The 19,778-nt window shown below is 39.9% G+C and overlaps 1 protein-coding gene across 1 annotated transcript in view; it reads left to right on the top strand.

Annotated features, from left to right (window-relative positions):
- The window catches only part of CNNM2 (cyclin and CBS domain divalent metal cation transport mediator 2), a 117,696-nt gene that overhangs the window by 79,040 nt on the left and 18,878 nt on the right, over positions 1 to 19,778 (top strand). Inside the window, exon 3 of the mRNA XM_018553397.1 lies at positions 15,270 to 15,413. Coding sequence (XP_018408899.1) covers positions 15,270 to 15,413 — 144 coding nt within the window. The remainder of the gene's footprint in view (positions 1 to 15,269; positions 15,414 to 19,778) is intronic.

Consider the following 19,778-nt stretch of genomic DNA (forward strand, 5'->3'; position numbering starts at 1 on the left):
ACCCCCCACCCCCCCCCCCCCCCCCCATGCTGGTTTAAGGACTTACCTTAAATGATGCCTCTTGATCCGATCGACTTCTTCTTTTATCCAGTAGTTTTCAGCAGTCCTTCCAGCGCTGGTGCCGGTCTGTGATCCAGCGCTGACTGCTGTGTCTTCTGTGCCCCACGTCTGTCTGACGTGCATGCTCCCGGCTGCGTGCATTCACCTTCACTGTGTGTCTCCTCTTCTTCCCGCCGAAGATCTCTATTGCGCATGCGCCCCCCATCATCCTGCACAGCCACCTCGAGAAGCTCCAGCTTTTCAGACGGGAGATCGGGTAAGTAATTACCTTTTTTGGTAACTTTTATTTTTTAGTTTAGTGTTTTTGCACATATCTACTATATGCAAACAAAACAAGCATTTAATTATACTTCAAAGGGCAGTTTATCCAAAACTGAGTTTTCATTTTTAAAGGGAACCTGGGCAAACAGAGCATGTGAGGGAAGAAAGCTGTATCAATAGAAGTTACCTTCAGTGAAAGCTGTATTTCATAATGATTAGCAGATATGGAGATCCTGACACATTTATTTATATTAACATTTTATTAGATATAAACATAAAGAAACACCAGAGATTGATTGCTTATTCAGGGAATATCCGATTGCCTTATGGGATCCGGAAGGTTCCCCCCCCCCCTGTTGGAGCAAATTGAACCATGGATCAACTCTTGGTAACTGTGGGCACAGGCTTCGGTTTAAGGAGGTTTTCTTTTTTCTGTCTTTCTTTTCTCTATAGGTTAAACTTGATGGGCTTGTGTCTTTTTCAACCTGACTAATTATGTAACTGTGCACATCTTGACTCTTCCTATAAAAGTCAAGATAAGCCCCCCAACTCAAACTCTTAATTAATGCAGTTACCATTACAGTAAAGTATTAAAGGGTATGGGTTGGACCAGCATCATCTATGCATATTTTAAACACTCACTAATGTACATAGATGTATGGGATGTATGTACAAGTATGGTCATATTTTTTAGGTCTAAGCCTTTTTTGCAAAATAAATAAATAAAATACCAAGTATTCTCTGTATCTTAATATAGGTAGCATAATTTTCATTCATGTTATTGGTTTCCAAAAATATACTAGTGTGGGAATTTGAGCTTGTACACATATGAGATGCCATAAATTCTTTGCCATTCATTATTTTTGTGTGTTTGACTGCAGTAGATTTAAAATGTGAACATATTTTGGTTCTAAAGCTTTTCATGGGTGCACATTCTGTTAGATGGATGTGCATCATTTATACAGTGACTACTGTGTGAAGCGTAACTACACCGTAGGCAAGTGATGGTAAACCATTTTTTTTAAAAGTGATGATCTGTCAATTTCCACAAGGTGCCCACAGACCTTAAAGCGCAACTGAAGCCAAAACTTTTTTTTCATTTTGGATAGAGCGGAAAGGGATTAAAACATGTCATGTTTTTATTGCTGGCGGTATCTCCGTTAGAGAGATTCTCTGTTTGTCCTGGTGACTGTAAACACAGAGGGTAAAAGTGAAAGAAAAAGTAGTCATCAGAACAGGAATAGATGCTAAATCTTTCAAAGGGGACACTAGTGCTGGTGACCCTGCTGACCACCGGGGAGTTCCCTTTTCTTTAGAGGGATTTCCCTTCATGAGTTTTATGGGGGAGTTTTATGGGCGAAATCCCCCAAAACATAAACAGCTGAAAGGGGTTATAACTAGGTCTATGGGTCACAAACAAAACCAGCTGGGCAATCCTCCTTAGGATGGGTGATGGAGAAGTGATTAGACATTTTATGTGTAGGAACTCGGTAGGAGACATAGATGTAAGTTTGATCACTCTGAAGTCTCTGGTGGCCTTAGTGTATGAAAAAGCTTGACCTGAATTCTACCAATAGAAAACAAATAAGTGTCTGCTGTAAAGGGTATTGTAAATTGACTACAGTTTGTGATTTCTCAGGCTAGGGACTACTAGTTTTAAGTTGCCCTTTTCCATGATTCTGCTTGTGTTGAGCATTTTAGAGCCGTCCCAGATATCGTAGAGAGAATTTCTCGTCGATTTTATGTTTTAGGCACTTTGAAAAGTTATGGCTAAGAAGCACCACATTTGCTTTTATTTAGCCTTTGTGAATTCATCCGCAGGACAGATATTTTAGGGAAATTAACACAGTACATTTTATTAAAACCTAGCTGAAAAAGCAGAAATTAAGCCAAACTCCTAATTCTATCTAGATAAAGCCAGTACACAAATGTCATATGAAATATGTTGGATTCTGTAATGACTTGAGTAGAAGCCATCATTTTTACTTATGATCCTCCCACTGCTCGCAGCAAAGAGTCATCTTGGAATTCACGTGTAAGATGAATGGAAAGAATGGGCACCGTGACCTTGGGAGACTGCGGTCTGCAGCTGAACTTTATTTAGGAAGAAGTGACTGTCTGTGAACAGTGTACAAGTATTTTCCCTGGTACCTGTCTCGTGGGAGAGCAATTTCCATTTATTTTATCTCTTATATGTTCTCCATGTCTTCGGTTATGATACAGTTTCCATTGCTTACTCCTTATGCAAACATCCCATCATGACAGACCACCCTAGAGTTGAGGACCTTTCTCTAGTAATTATGGGAAAAGACATAAGAAAGTCTCTTCTCATAATAATTATGAACAAATGGAAAGAGTCGATTCTCAATGACATCCATATTTCACTTGCCTACATATGTACATTCTTTGTATGTTCACCATATATGTTGAATGCTGTTTCAGAATCTGAGTCCTTAAAGCGACACATTCCAGTTAGCCATTGGGGCAAGCCAATCATGGTGATTGTACAATACAAATATATGACCGGGCTGGTGAGATCAGGCAAGTCTTGACTGTACCAGGAAACGCTTGAGATTTGTCCCTTTTTAAATGGCCTGCCATTTAATCAGAGCACAGGTACCCCAAGGTGCCAGCATTGAACATGTAGTGGCTTTCTTTTTTCTTGTGACCGTTACTTTTACTAGGAAACAATTTTGGTGCTACCTTTTGGATGGACTATGTTAACATGGCCACATGTAGAAGGCCCTCTTATTACCCTTTTAAAAGACAATATACATTGTGTATCAGATGATGAAGGCTAATGGGGAATCTGTGTCCCATGTCATGCATCAGTGCTGTTTTCCTATTCCCTATGTTGTGTTTCTGCTTCCCCTGGTCTTACATCAGGGCTGTGATCCTCCTATCAGGACCAATTACACTCTCTTAAGAGACTGGTCATTGTAGAGTGATATGCGTGGTGAAAGATTATTTTAGAAAACCTGCGGTAAAGGAAATATGTAGGCTGCCATTGCTGAAACTGTAAGTTGTTTGGTACTGCTAGTAACCAAAACAAGTATGCCGGACAGGAATTCTGATATCTCCCTGACTTCAATTGATGCATACTTGTTCCAGGCCAGTGACTGAGAATTTTGAAACCAAAGACAGTTAGGAAACTGGCATTTCTAGAAGAATGTTGTCAATGGCAGGCTACAGAGTACAAGTTTACAACCTGCCCAGTCCATTTCCCAGTGGTTGTCACTCATATGGCACAATCTTTGACTCCCATTCTTATCTTATTACAGTCCTGTATTAGTCTTTTCGCATGGCTACTATATACAGATACTCTGTACTTTTTAGTATGTTTAGATGTACTTGTTTGAGCTTCCATTTTGAGTCTGGCTTTAGCTAGAAATGTTAAGGTACTTGTGGTTCTGGTATAAAAACAGGAGCTACAGTACCAATGCTCAGACATCTCAATATACTTTTTTATGCACGTGGGTGTATTTGAAGGCAGTAGGCCACTTTTTTGTGTGAAATTGTGTTAGGAACACAATGCTAGTGTCCGATTTCTTCAGTCTCGTGTACAAGACCTTACAGTTCCACTAACTGCACAGTGAAAGGATCTTTTCTGTATACTATTGCCAGTTATATACACAGATTAATTGACCCCCCACATTACCAAATGACAGATATTTTCACAATGCTAAAGCCCCCCCCCATATGATATAGACATTTGTGGCCTAAAGGGTCTTATCCCACATTGGGAATATGTAAACGTGATCACCTTCTTTGCCTCTAGACAAATTGAATAGACATCAGCAGTCACAGTTATGGTACCTATTGTGTCAAAGCCCCAGCATATACTATCCTGTTGTAACATCAGCATTGTAATAGAAATACATACTAGAGTTTTTGATAATCAAAGCAAATGTAATCAAAGCTTTAAAAAAAAAAAATACATTTTACGTAGTAAGTGCTGCCTTCTATCTGCCCATCACTTTCAACAACTTTCTGGATTCCCAGTGTGCCTTGCATCTCTTTCCCTGCTGCTTGATGTGATTCAATCTGACCTTTCTTAAGGCTATACAGCCCATCATGCATTGCTTCTAGCAAGCAATGATTATGTTACATTGTGGGAAGATCAGACGGCAGGCTTAGAGTGGTGACACAAGGAATTGCATATTCACAGGGCTGAGTGAAATTATGTCAGTGCATGGAGGAATTGCATCCTATGGGCATCTTCAATAAGTATGTTTGCAAACTTCTAGATCAATATGGTTATTAGTAGTGGGATAGAACGTGTATAAATTCAATATAGAAATGTGCATTTATTTTTAGTTTTTGACTACAGATACTTCTTAAGACTGACAATTTGAAATAATAATGCTTCCCTTTTGAGTTTATAGTTTATCTGCTAGAACCGAAGGTATTTCCAGTAAAATAAAATTTCTTATTGATTTGATATGCCCTGCTGACAGCATTTAATGTTCATATAGAATGTTCTTATCCTAAATAAAAGGTGAATTACCAGACCAGTATTTCAGTGATGTAACCTTATAGAAGTTAATGCTTCTGGGAGATAAAATTACTTGAGCAAGGTCCTAGTGAGATCTGACACCGGAATTTGAACCACGCTCACCTCCTCTATCAGAGCTGTTCTAAGCCCTAAACGAAGCTATCAGTGGATTTTGTTTTTGTTATTGGCTCTCTGCAATGTCAGGTAAAACAGAGTTCAGTTCCTTAACAACCCTTCTTTTTCCAAATTACAATAGTTGTGGGGAAAGTGAGCTTCCAAAGGGCCAACTCTCACTTCCGTATAAGCTGCTCACTTTAAATAGAAATGTATAGTGTATTTTATATTTTATTCTTTAGTATACTCAAGACTAAAAAAAAAATTGTTTGTAGCCAGAGAAGTATGAAATACTGAGCCAAAATATTTTACATATAAATTCCCAGCCAGCAGATGGAGCACTAGGTTCCTTTTTATGCATATTTGCCTGCCTATTCTTAGCTGCTGTGTTGAGAGGGGGAAAAAAGCCTGTTTGTAGAACCCTATAGCTAACATCAAGTTTACACACACCCACACACACCCACCCACACACACACCCAAAGCACCTTGGCTTTAAAAAGTAGCCAATTTTAGTTTTGTCAATACACTCTAGCCAATAATAAGACAGTATGTCTTAAATCCTGTTTAAAACACAACAACTGCACAATGGACCAAGTGGTTTTCCTAAGGGTCGATTCAGACCATATGCTTTGGGGCTACTCATGCCGCTGTTTCCAGTTCAGCCCCAATGCAAGACAAGGCAGTTTGCTTCACACTGCCGCAATGCGATTAAAAGGTGGTGGTGAAAAAAGTACAGCATGCTGTACTCCTTCTTTTTTTTCTCCAGCGCAGCAGGATGCGATTCCGAACAACCACCTAGTACCCTGCTGTACCCCACTTGTGACATGTCAATAGAGTTCTACCCAAATAACTCTAATGTAGTCGTGATGGGTGACTTCAATTACCCAGACATCAATTGGGCCAATGGAACTTAGTACATAGTGCGATGTGTCAGGATCGCATCCCACATTGGGAATATCATATCTCTGTAAACGTGATCACCTTCTTTGCCTCTAGACAAATTGAATAGACATCAGCAGTCACAGTTATGGTACCTACTGTGTCTGGCATCGTGTTTAGCGCAGCGGCTGTTGCGAATTTGCCGTTATAGTTGTGCTCATATATTATTATTTTTCTCAAGGCATTACTCTTTGGCTAATTTTAAAAACCTTGAAGTACAGTTACATTGAACACAGATGAAGTAGGATGAGGACACTTTTCCAAAAAATGTAGATGGTCTTCCCATGTTCTCTCAGTCTATATTTAGGAAACATGTACCAAGAGGCATGTATATACTGTCACTGCTGAGCTATCCTGACGGAAATACTACTTGCCTGTCCTACCAATCCAATTCTTCCAATGCTTTCTGAATCGGTGACCTGCATCAGGAGTTCTGACTGTACTTTATACATGCTGGTTATTTAAAAATATTAGCTAGAGGAAGGCAGGTAACATGCATTTTAGGAAGGTCAGCTTTGGTAGCCTAGATATTTCCTACTCAGATTTCCATTAAAGCTTGAGTTCCGAGTGAAAAGATAAATGTGTCTTTTCTGTCTAGCCAGCCTTCTGATCCATACAATTGTTCCAAATTATAGGCAAGTCAGTGACCTCACTTTTTTTTTTTAAATAATTGCATTTGAGCATTAAAGCTTGGTCAGTGACCCACCCTCTGTCTGCCATTTAGACAGACCAAAACGAGCACCTAATACTTGCAGTGTGAGGGTAGCCCCATTGCAAGGGTTAAGAAAATGCCCAGAGCTCTTTATAGTAGTAGAAAGCTCTAACAGATTTTGACAGTATTACATTCCTATGGGCCAAACTAACCTTCTCCAGTAAATCAATTATATTTTTGCCCAATGACTCAGTTTATTAATTATGAAGCTGCTGCGTGCCCCTGTGTCTGCCCTCCTTCCTTGCTGCTTCCTCGAACTTCCTATCGGGGAGAGAGCATAGCGGGGACATCACATGTGGCCTGTCCCTTAGGATGGTAAAGTCTCCAATTAATGTGGAGGTGGGGGACGCAGGGGCCTGCTATCCCAAGGCTTCAGTGCTGTGTGTTTGTGCTGATGCACACAGCGCAGAGACTATAAGCCGGGAGCGTGCATGCAAGGTTGGCTCCATAGACTCCGAAAAGGCAATGGAGCCACCCTGAAACAGGAAACCCGTAGCAGTGAGCTTGTTACAGCTGAATTAGGAAGACATGCAATATGTCAAAGAAGATAAAGCAGCAGACCAGGTGCTGATGTTAGCTGTTGTTATAGCTAATAACATTTTAGGGTTTAATAACACTTTAAATGGGTAGTGATGTCAATTAAATATTATTGTTATAAAGGCAAATCCTACTATTACCTTTTTATTCTGAATGTCATGCAATACATTGCAACCAGATTTACTAAAGCTGAACTCCAGTTATAACACTTGCATTGACCAGGCTTGGCCCAGTGTAAGTATGCATATGTCATATCTGATTGGCTGCTGGGGATCCTGTAAATCCGTGTGGTAGCCAGAGCTGCTACAGTGCTGGCCGCAATCTTTTCTGTGCCAGTACTCTGCTGCACGACCAGTTTTCTGCTCTGAAAAAACAGGGGTTCATTCGCTCATTCCATTCATAGCCATTCGCCTAGTATTTTTTTCAATGAATACAAGGTGTTCTCTGATTGAACAAGGGTGGATGGTGACAGCATCACCCCATGTCCAATAAGAGAATGCCTTGTATTCATTGATAAAAATGCTAGGTGTTCTCTAAATGGCCACTGTGCAAGTGACCCTCTGTTTCAGAGCAGAGGGAAAGCCACTTCGCACAACACCTTACAGGGACCCAGGAGATGGTGGCCAGCTCTGTAGTGACTCCGGCTACCACAGTGCTTTAGAGGACACCCAGCAACCAATCCGATATGATATATCCATAATTACATTGGGCCAAGCTGGATAAATATAAGTGCACACAAAATGTTATACTTGGAGGTCAGCTTAAGGTTTTTATACTATTTCTGGGTGAAATTGCAGTCTCTTGTCATATGATACTATACCTTTCAGTGTCTTGTGCTTTATTGTTTGATGGGATTGTATATTTAAGATGTGATGTAAAGGTTTATGTGTGAAAGTGCAACCAGTCAAATCTTAATGTATGTCCAATGTAGGTCTCACGATGGAGATCTCAATCTGATTGTCATCCACAGGTAGTGCACATTCATCTCTGTATCCTCAGCATATATGTGTGATTTATTGTCCATTAAGGATCACAGGGATATAGTAAATCGTAGATATGTGGGTTAGGTTTCTGCCCACAAATGTATGATTCATTATATCCCTGTGATTTTTATTTTGGATTTAGTCTGTCAAAGAATGGAAGTCTATTCAGTCGTTATTTTGGAATCCACCAACTCATATTTAAGTGTATGTGTCACTTAATTTTTAAAACCTTTCCTACATGTTCTAATAAAAGCTAATATAGCATTGTTTTGAATTGTTGCATTTGTATCCATTGCATCACTGAAGGGCTTTGTGATCACCCTTCATGTTTTTGAAGCCGGATGTTGCCATTAAAGTGAAACATTTTGGCTTCCGGAAAACTTCCTGGTGCTTGCAGGAGTGTCCATTCACTTCATGGAAAAGCACTTCCAGATGTTGGTGGCCTTTCCTATTAATCAAATGGCCTTGTGTGTATTAAACAAGAGTGAATATTTGGAAGAGTTGCAACTGGCACATTGAAACACTGAGCTGTACACACAGTTTCTATAAATCCTACTAGGATGTTCGCTAAAAGGTTTTACGTGTCTGGCACTCTTTTTAATTTTCTTTGTTCTGAAAATTATCCCCTTTGAATCTGTTGAAACCTTTTAATGTACTTAAATGTTTCCATCACATCCCCCCCTTTTACTCCCCTCTAAGCTGTGTATATTAAGTCACCTGAGTCTCTCTTGGAAAGCTTTGTGCTTAATAACCTCTGATATATTTACTATGCTGTTTACAAAATAATAGAAATGGCAGAGATTGGTTCATAACCTGCCATGATGTACCAGAGGTGACATATTTTCCATGTTGCCCATCAAAGCTGAAGAGCCTGCTTCAGTTTTCTGGCTAGTTATAGACTTTTTTTTTTTTTGTCCCGGTCAAAATATAAGAGCTGCCATTGCTAATTTTTGCACTACATCCTCATCCTTGTTTCAGTACACAGTAGATGTGGGAAGTGAAACACCACACCAATTAAAACAGTCTAGATACAACTTTTTTATACCATTGGGGTCAGGAGACATTGAAGTAGAGAAGCCAATGTGTTTTGGGGGTCCAAACTACACCCCCTTCATCAGGGCTCAGAGATCATGAATATGGACCACAATCCCTGCAGCTTGAAAGTTATACTGAGTTGTCAACCAGACCAGCTGCCCTGCTGAAGGGGGTGTGTTTTGAACCCCCAAAATGTGTTGGCTTCTTTGACCCTAATAGAATAAACCTGTATCTGCACTGTAATTGGTGTGGCACTTCAATTTCTACATCTACTGTGTTCACTGTCAAGCCAAGGATATTGTGGAGATCCTTTGGATTGTGGAAGCCGCCTACCTGTTCGTTAGATCACACATATTCACATCTCTTAACTACTGATGGATTAAAAACACGAAGAGAATACCAACAGGGTCTTGCCCTTTTTGTACACACACTTCCAAATATCTGTAATTGGCATGTCACTGATCATTGCTTTAGCATTTAGGGTAGGTTAGATAAGGTTAGGGTGTCTCAATACAACTACCAAACGTTGTCTCACATAGTGCTGCAGTTGCCATATAGAAACACCCTAGTCTGGTAAACAAGTCTCCATTTTTGGAGCACATTGATCTTTGGTCATTGGTATGCCTTTATAATCTTTGCACAAGCTAGACTGAATTGATGGGATCTGTCCACATTGGTATCAGTATTTGGCAAGTATTGGTAAGGAAGTCATTTTCATTTCACCTCCTTGATAATGTATTTTAACAGTTAAAGCTAACATTACCTCTTACATAACTGTACAAAAATAGATTATAAAGTGGCAAGAGGGAGACCTTATTTTTTTATTTTTTTTGCTCTTTAAAGTGGAACTATACCCTTAGTATGAAACTGCTGCCAGGCAAGATTTTATTGTGGACCTTGTATTTGTTTTCTCCAATAAATATGTTTTACCTGCCACCTATAATGTTTCTTTTGAATGTACACTGAGTCACACATGCCTTGGTGCCGGAATGAATATAACTCCTGTGCTCTTGTTTGGGGGTTGAGTCACCTTGGGATTACTAATCAATTTGGCAGAAAAACCTGGAAGAAGACTGGGCAAAAATGGTGGTGGTGAGGGAGCTCACAGGCATTGCTGAATAGGAAGGAAGTATAGCTGACCTCTTAAAGTCTTATGGACACTGCAGTGTTTTACAAAGTGGACCTGTAAACAAGTGCCCCACTAGTGGATGTTTTAATCAGTCTAGTGGCATTTGCTGAAATGGATCATATGGCTGTCTTCAGCCTCATTAACATAAAGCTAGTGTCTCTGTTCAACATGTGATGGGCAACAGGCGTAACTTTACTAGGGTACATAACGCCAACAGGAAGATTTAGGCCCCGTTCACACTGAGCGATTTATCGCGCGGTAATTCCCGCGATATCGTGGCCATTTACCGCGCGATAGCGCTCTCCAATGCATCTCAATGGGGCTCTGTCCGTCGCTGTCGCGGGTCGTGCGTCGCTACAGCAGGACCTTTTTTGGAGCGGATTTTGCCGCGATTATAGGTTGCTCAATGCAAGCATTTGCGTGATATCGTGCAAAATGCAAATCGAGCGACTTGCAAATCGCTCAATGTGAATGGGGCCTAAAAGAGCAACTGTGCTTTCAAATAACAGTATCCCAACTGACCACTCTCCCTATGCCAACTAAACCACCTTGTACCTGCTTACATAGTTAAATAGTTACACAGTAAGTCAGGCTGAAATAAGACACAAGTCCATCGAGTTCCGTCTATACTTCACATACAAGCATACAACCCAAAGAAGAGCTATGGCCTAAACCTTGTGGCATTTTGGTTTTATTTGCCATTTTTCTTTTTAGGCCTTTAAAAGGATAAGACTTCTTCCTGCAGATAGGTAGACTAGACTGGGGTAGGCGGACCAGACTGGTTACTAAGGTAAGTATAAAGACATAAAGTTAGCGGGAGGGGGGAGCATTGCTATAAAAAAAAGGAGAGTGAATTTTTTTTAATACAACCAATCGATTAGTTGGAAAAATAATTGTACAACTAATCGATTATGAAAATAATAGTGAGCTGCAGTCCAAGTATTTCAGAAATCTTTGTATTCTCAAAATTGTCACATTACAAAATCTTGGTAATCTCTAGAATCTCTCTGTTGGCATGTAACCTTTTTTATGCTTAATACATTACAATATAATTAGCCTTTTTATACACAATACAATTTTTAGTAGTCTAGTGTTTTGGGCAAAGCCATACACAGAATCACAAATTTACTAAATAAATCACCAGACTGTTATCGTTTTGTACAGTGTTTTTATATTGCTGGAAGTGAAACTTTCTGCCTCCTGAACTAGAAGCTCTAAAAAATTGAGACCTCCCCTTGCCAGTGCTAGGTGGATGAATCCTCATTGAGAGAAGCAGACATATGCATGATTTGTGACATTGATTGACACTCTGCACTAACCTAATTCTGTGCTCCAAATCTGAATATATTTACTAGGAATTTGATTCTGTCTTTGTTGTGGACATAGCTGTATTCATATAATAAAACAAAGAGGAATCTGAAATATCCTGTTAAAAATCCTTGCAGTATGGGTTGTTGATTGATTTGAGACTAAACTAAGGAGCGCTTGAAAATAGAAAAATTTCCCCTAGTACTCTGAATTATTTTTCCGATCCTTTGCTCATTCAGCTGCTTTGGATCTGGAGCAAACCTGACTGCTTTGAATCGTATCCACATTGTAGGTTATGGTAGTAACCCAAGACTCTTTGGCACATATTGTACATGGTACTATTTCAATATACACGCCTTGTGAGCGGTTTTTATTATGACTCCTGACTGTGTAGATAACTTGCAATATTATAAAATGATACAATGATTCACACCCTAAAATTCCACAGCTTGCTCTCTGCCCTGGGAAGCCGAGTTTTACAATTCTCTCACAGAGCACATTGTAGCATTGCTTGGGTGAGGATGGTACAGCCAACTGTGCTAAAATATTGCATTGCACTGAGAAGTGTGAAGTGCTGGGTAAGGCAGGAAACTGAGAATGTAGAACAACCATTAGCAACCTGCTTGAATTTGGACATGTGATATTTAATCACATTTTACAAGGGGGTAATTAGGAGCAATTGTGAGGTCATCAAATGCAGTTTTAGCTTTGGCTAAATCAATGATATAATAAGCAAATGCCATATATAATATGCACAAAATGTGCAATTTTCGCTTTTAATTAGGGATTTAAAGTACCCTGCTATTTGGCCCAACTAGGGACTCCTATCTTTGAATCACCGCCACCCAGCAATGTTTAAAATATTGAAGTCCTGCTTGGCAATCTATTGCTTCTAAGTGGTTTTCCAGAACTGATCTGCTTGGTGTGAGAGTGACAGTAGGTATACCATGCTATGTTTGAGCCAAAAAGATGTCATCTAGTCATAGTCACTTGGGCCTTCCTGGTTTCCCAGCACGCTACGGTCTTCTAAAAGGATCACATTGGTTTGACAGACAAGTCCAATATTTGGCAATCACTTGGGGCTAGCAGAACATTTTCCCTTCAGCAATGCCAATGGCAATGTAACCTACAATTACCCATAGAAATAAGAATGTCATGATCTGATCATGCTAGGTTTAAGCATATTTAGGGATGATCATTTTAGTCTGTCAGCAACAGGAGACATTTCTGACCAATCATTCTCATGTAAAGGATTGGTCAGTTGGTGTCTACACAAAAATGATTGTCCCACCGCTAATCTTGTGTAGCCAGTCATCACCATTGTGCTGCTCCCACCATTGTTTCATTCAGTTTTATTTTCGTGTCTTAATTTTAATTATTCTATACATCTGTTTTCAACATCAACTTAAAGTTTCATGATAGATATTTATGGTCTTAGCTATTGAATCAATAATTAAACCTGATCTCCCTTCAATAGAAAATCTCTTGGTCTTCAGCTGGTATGTAAAGTATGTCTATCTGCATTTAAATTAGTGGCTCCAAGACAATCAGATTATATAGCAGTTACTTTGGTGAGAATATAACTGGAGCGAAATGGAAACTTCATTTTAAGTCTAATATTAGACCCTGCTTTGGAAAATTCCTTTTAAATGATCACAAGCTGAGAATAGCTAAAGAATTTCAACTTTCAGCAAAGAGCATTCACCAGGAATTTTTAACCACTTACGACAGACCCTGGGAAAATGATATTTATTGTGCTGCTCTATTGTTTATATCAGCTGGAAAGCGCGCTCTTCATTCCTGGACTTATTTTATGCTTGCACTAAATTAGCCTGGAAAAGTATTATTTTTGTCTGGTTTGTGGACAAATTTATTATTTCTGTTTCTCCACTTATAAAAAAAAACAAAATGTCTGCTATTTTGGTTCCATGCCATACATGGCACGGATTTTTTTAGATGGGCTTTCAGTTCTGGCATGGTGCTGCAAAGATCTGTAAGCTTGATGGGATCTTTCTTGTACTACCTTGATGGTGTTCATAGTGCTTAAATTGTTCTGATACGTTTTACTAAGCTTTCCAACTTTACCACTTGCTGGTAATTACCTGGGATTAGACTGCACTTCAGAGCAGCAGAAAGGCTAAGGTAACCAAGGAGATTCTGGAATGAGGCATACATGCCTCCCTTTGTCCCAAGCCACTTTTTGCTTTTGTCAAAAGCGGCTGACACTTAGAAGGAGCTTGGTCAGTAAAACTAAGCATATGCATAGTATTTCCTCCATTTAAAAAAAAAAAATTATTGTTACAACTTTCACTTGAATCATTTCAAAGGACAATTAAGCAGTTATTAAACACTAGAAGGTTGAAGGTTGTGCAAATAAACTTGTAAAAAATGTGAATTCTTATTTTTTAGTGTTTTCCCCACAGTTGCCACCTGTCCCAAATGACCCTGATTTTCTGGGGGGACAGTCTGGGTTTTTTCAAAATTTCACCCTTGAACTGTTTGTCCTTTTATATACACGGAGCATTTCTTCTTTTTTATTGTTTGTTTTTTTCCTTTTCTGACAGAGTCTTCTTCTTAAATTCCCTCCTCCTCTCAAATGTCCAGGCATTCTTTCAAGTGCTGTGGAGATGACCACCTCATCTGATTTACTGTAGTAACTCTATTGCCTTTAAGACTTCTCCAGCACCTTCTTTTATTCTGGAACTCCCTTACACATGCCATTGAACACTTGCTGGCTATTCTGGCATTGAAAGCACCCTTAAAATGGAACTCCCTAGAGAAGCATAGGCTCTAACCTAGATGATTCTGTTCAGACAAAGGTACATCAGTGCTTATGTTTCCCAAAGGCATTCGAGAAGGCTGTTGTTGCAGGCATGATCTGACTATCTCAGGAAAATCTAATGGGTGTTGCAGATTGGTCCATAAACCTGCCAGGTATGCTCTGCCAATCTAGAAATTGTATGTTGGGAAGAGACCTTTTTGAACTGCCTTTACTCCTGACAGTTGGTGGTGGCACCTAGGAAGATAGCTATACATGAAATGTCACCTGAACGATCTAAAATCAAATGAATTGGGCAACTATCACCTCATGTCCATGGTTAGTTCTACTCCTCCGCTATATGATAAAATGCACGTTCACCCTAAATGTAGCTTATCTCTTGTATCCAGCTCTTATGTACCCGAGACTGTTTGCTCAGATGGGAAGGAATTTGGCCATCCATATTTTGTTTTGGTTTTATATGGTTGTATGCACTGGTAAAAAGAGCTGCTCTGGTATAAATGGCTGTATGCATTTGGTATAAAGGTTTTCTGCAGCTTCTGTCTAATTCTTTTTTTTTTTTTGTATGTGAATACTTCATTTGGTGACTATATAATATAAGGAAACCTATACTGAGAGAAAGATAATGCTTTTGTTGACCTCTTTCTCAAAACGCTATCTGTCTGGCTATCTCTGGTCCCTGTGGTTCCTGAGCCAAGGAACAAGTACTGCTATGAGAGAAGTGAAATCTGAATTCCTAGTGTGCATGCTTGTTCCTGGAAAGGGACTTAAATTGTTGAGGAAAATTGCATCAGCATAATTTTCAGAAGGAGATATAGGTAACATTAGATTACACCTTTAAAAACTGTGACAGGAAAATCATGGCAATGTGATAGACTCATAGTGTCCTATGTTTTTTTTTTTTCTTCTTCCTGCAGGTAAATCTCACTTGGCGATTGTACAGAGGGTGAACAATGAAGGAGAAGGGGACCCGTTTTATGAGGTGCTCGGAATTGTTACCCTGGAAGATGTTATTGAAGAAATTATCAAATCTGAAATCCTAGATGAGACCGATTTATACAGTGAGTTAAAATCGGGAGATTGGATTGAAGCAACATTCCCTTAGTGTAGGAATCTCTATATTATGTTTGTGTATCTAGCAAGTGGTGCCCCATACCTTTTTTTTATAATATATCTGATTCAATGGCTGTAATATTTACTGATCCACTGACCTGGCTTTAATATTCACTGATCCACTGACCTGGCTTTAATATTCACTGATCCACTGACCTGGCTTTAATATTCACTGATCCACTGACCTGGCTTTAATATTCACTGATCCACTGACTTGGAAAAGTATACATGTCATGAGTTCAGACTTTACTTCCCAATACTAGTTCCAGGTCTGTGGCTCAGAAAATGTTATAACCAGAGACAACTAGCATTTTCAGTAGGACAGCCTCCTTAACATTAAAACTCTTACGTTTAGAACAATGGGTTATGTTTAATACATTTGTAAGCCATAATGAACCTATACTCGGAGAACTATTTAAAGGTTTGCATTTCCGATCTTGTGAAATTTCTAACTGATGAGTGTACGACATAACACAAAGTAAGGGAAAAACTTGAATGCTTCCCACTTCCTGAATATATCTTGTGTGTCAGACCAGAAAGCAAGAGGAATTCACCCCAATGGGGACACAGGGGCAGTAAGAATCTCTTCCTTTTTTTTTTTCCCTAGGGAAGAAACCTTAGAACCTCTGTCTGTGCCCATGACAACAGACAACAACCAGTCTGGCAGGACACGACTCTCTAGGCCTTAGGGTACAAATGCTGCAAACTAATGTTAAAAGTATATGCCGTCACAATTGGGCACACTGTGCAAATACCTATCATTCCAGAGCACACTCTACTGGTGCAGATATTTAGAATAAACTGAATCTTCTAGATTTCTAAAGTTATTTTTGTGAATCTGACATTTATTAATATGATTAAGTCGTTTTCACCACCAGAACATAGGAAATACCCTTCCCCGCCCTAGCCTTTATTTTAGGTAACATGAGGAAGGGTTAGACCGTTTCTATTGCTTTCTGTATCTCCAGTGAGATTTTCCCTCACTTCTTGTCCAGGTTATGGGTCTACAGTCTGACAAAAAAAAAATCTCATCGGGAACACAGCATTTTAAAAGCTTACAGAAGTTGATAGCTTTCCCATTCAACACTGTAAGGTTTGGCTAGCATTGGCTTTAATCATTTGTAACATTCCCGGACAATGTAAAGTTAGGACTCCTCATTTGCACTTGTTCCAGGTTAGGGACTCTGAAAGATTATGTTAATCCAGTGGATTCTTAATTCCACTGGACCAACATGACAGGTAGCTGGTTATTTTTGGAGAGCAAAGCAGTGGCAACCAATGTATTCATCTAGGCTCATGGGTCCTGCTGTATTATAGCGGCATTTTATAATTTGTCGGCCTATAACCGTCAAACAATGCTCTTATAAACAGCAATACTTCCACACCCACTCACAGTAATCCACATCTGCAGCTGTATGCAGTGCAGCACTACAACTTTCCTTCCCTCTGGTGGGCCCCAGTGCCCCTGTCCGACCTTGCATGCACTCATTTATATAGTCTGCATTATTCATGCAGGTGATTAATAGGAATCCTGAATTGCTCTAATGGAGGATAATTTCACAAATCAGACTTTGTGCATTTAAAGAAGTATGCATATTGTGATTCATCTGTGCACAGCTAGAACCAAAAACGGATTCAGTCATCTCTTATGTATAGTCAAGAGTGGAGTGTACTTCATTTGAGCTTATGGTGGAGAAAGAAAATTCAAAATCATTTTAAGCTGTTCCTGCTGTTTTGGCTACTCGAAAATTGCTAAATAGCCAATGAAAAAGGTAAATATAAAAAAACTATGAGTTGGCTCTAGCAAATATCACCGCGAGACACTGTTATCTTGCCCCTTCGCAGCAAAGTGAGAGGTCTTTTCAAACGGACTCCCAACTACTGATACTCATCTTGCTAGCACTTCCCCCTCCACTCCTTCCTCCATAAGAACCAGTACTAAAACCCCCAGTGTCAAAAGCTACGGGGAGTGGTGACATTACTTCCCCTGTCATGTGACACTGCTCAAGCACGGCAATTGGCTGCTGAACCACAGTACTAGTCCCATGGGAACAAGAGTACATGACCTCAAGGGATTGTAGCCAGCTTTGATGGAAGAAGTCGTGGGTGAGTATCCGTGGAAAGGGGGACCCTTTTGCCAAGACACTGTCCCTCTGCCCTTTGGCATAGCACCTAGTATGCTGGAGGAATCTCTTCCACTCATTTACGACGAAACTGTATATTGTACTATTTTCATTGGCATATGGAGCGGATACAGTATAGGACTTTTTTTTCATATAAAGCTCCAGTCTGAACCTTTTTTGATGGACTGGGAAGGAAGAAAATCTGCTACGTTAATAATGATGTCTGGCCTTTATTGGAGGCCATTTCTTCTTGCAGAATAGGGAGTGGTTCAAAGGTTATTGCTCTTTGCCTTTCTGTCCTCATGACTTCCATTCTCCATATTGCTTGTCCTGGTATCACAGGCATAAAGGTGTGGGGGGGGGACTTTCCTTTGTGGCGTCATACAGGGATAAAAATATGACAGAAATTCTAATCCTTCCCCACCCAATTTGAAACAGTTCTAACTGAAGATGGACTTTACTCTGTAACTTTATCCTCTGTAATCACTTTTAATTACTCTGTACCGTTAACCATTTTAATAAAGTATTGCTTAGACAGAATGGCAGGGAAACTATACTTACAAATTTGTAAGACCTAAAATGGTGCACTGTGCGTGTGTCCTTAACTCTGGGTAAGGTATATTGTTGTGCCTACAACTCCTGGTGAGGTATCTTGTGTACCGACAACTCTTCATTAGGTGTATTGTGTGCCCTAACTCTTGTTGAGGTTCATTGTGTGCCCCAGCTCCTGGTGAGGTATTTTGTGTGTCCTGAAGTTCTGGTGAGGTATGTTGTGTACCCCGAATCCCATTAGAACTGTATTGTGTGCCCCTAACTCTTAAAGATGTATTTTGTGTGCTCCTAACTTCTGGTGAGGTATCTTGTGTTTCCCTAACTCCCGGAGTGGTATATTGATTGCCCCAGCTCCTAGTTAGGTATTTTGTGTGTCCTGAAGTCCTTGTGAGGTATATTGTGTACCCTGAATTCTAATACAGCTGTATGTGTGCCCATAACTCTTGGAGTTGTATATTAACTACCCCCAACTTCTGGTGAGGTGTATTGTGTGGGGCTAACTTTTTGTGAGGTCTGTTGTATACTTCCCCTGGTGAGAAGTATATTCTGCATGTAAATGAACATGACGGCATCATCTGTGGTGCTGACAGTGCAATCCCTGCTCTTGGTACTTCTTTCAAGAGAAATATAAAATTTACCTGAAATTAAGATGTTAGTTTCCATATTTTAGTGACAGTGCATTGGATCAGTTCTGTAAACTAATCCAGATTCCTAGTTCTAACCAGCATTCATTTCAAATGTAACCAGATGGCACAGCTTTTGGCATCTATTGTTGCCATAAGCCACAAATTCTTGACAAATTGAATATGTAATTCAATTTTTCTTTCTGAATATGTTATGCTCAATATTCTGTGATGGTCTGACATGGAGTATAACAATCTTAGACATACATCATGGAGCAGTATACCATTGTGCTGCATATAGTGTGATTTCTGGATCTTGCCCCTTTTAGTTGTTTCGAGGGCAGTGTTTACCTCCTTGAGCCCTGAAGTCAGTATATAGGTAATGTAGTCAATAGGCAGAGGAGTGATCTCATGGACCAGATGGTGGAGACTCCTACCAGAAAAAATGCCATCTTAGATCACCCCACTAAGAGCCAGCCTGACACAAAATACCCTCCATCTTCCTCCATGGTTCACAATACCGTACATTCAAGTGACAGATTAAATCCCACTCAACCTTATGCATAGCAGTGTGTCTCCACTAGGTCAGTATGGACCTGCTGTAGACAATCTGCGTTATGCTGGCATAAATTGATGACACTTAATGTACACCCAGTCCTGCAGCAGTCCAGTGCATTGAATGCCTAAATGAGCTTGGTCTGTTGGCACCTTTTAAAGAAAAACTATACTGAGAATATTTTGGGCTTCCATTGCCAACTGCTCCACTTGAAAGTGCTAGTTCCCTGCTGTTGTGCAGATCCAGTGGCTTCAGCAGTTTTACTCACTGACAAATGTGTCTAGCACAAAGATTAGGACTACTGACCTTACCCTGGCTTTGTTTTTTGTATTCCAAAAGTTTCAATACCTTCTTTAGGCGCTGACCTGTTTTAGGTCAGTGACTCAAAAGTATTTGAAGTTGGAGACAGCCAAGAAAGTAGTATTTTGGGAGAAAGACTAGCAGTGGCATAACCCCCCC

The sequence above is a fragment of the Nanorana parkeri genome, unplaced genomic scaffold (genome assembly GCF_000935625.1).
Source record: "Nanorana parkeri isolate BGI_ZX_2015 unplaced genomic scaffold, ASM93562v1 scaffold119, whole genome shotgun sequence".
NCBI classification, from domain to species: Eukaryota; Metazoa; Chordata; class Amphibia; order Anura; family Dicroglossidae; genus Nanorana; species Nanorana parkeri.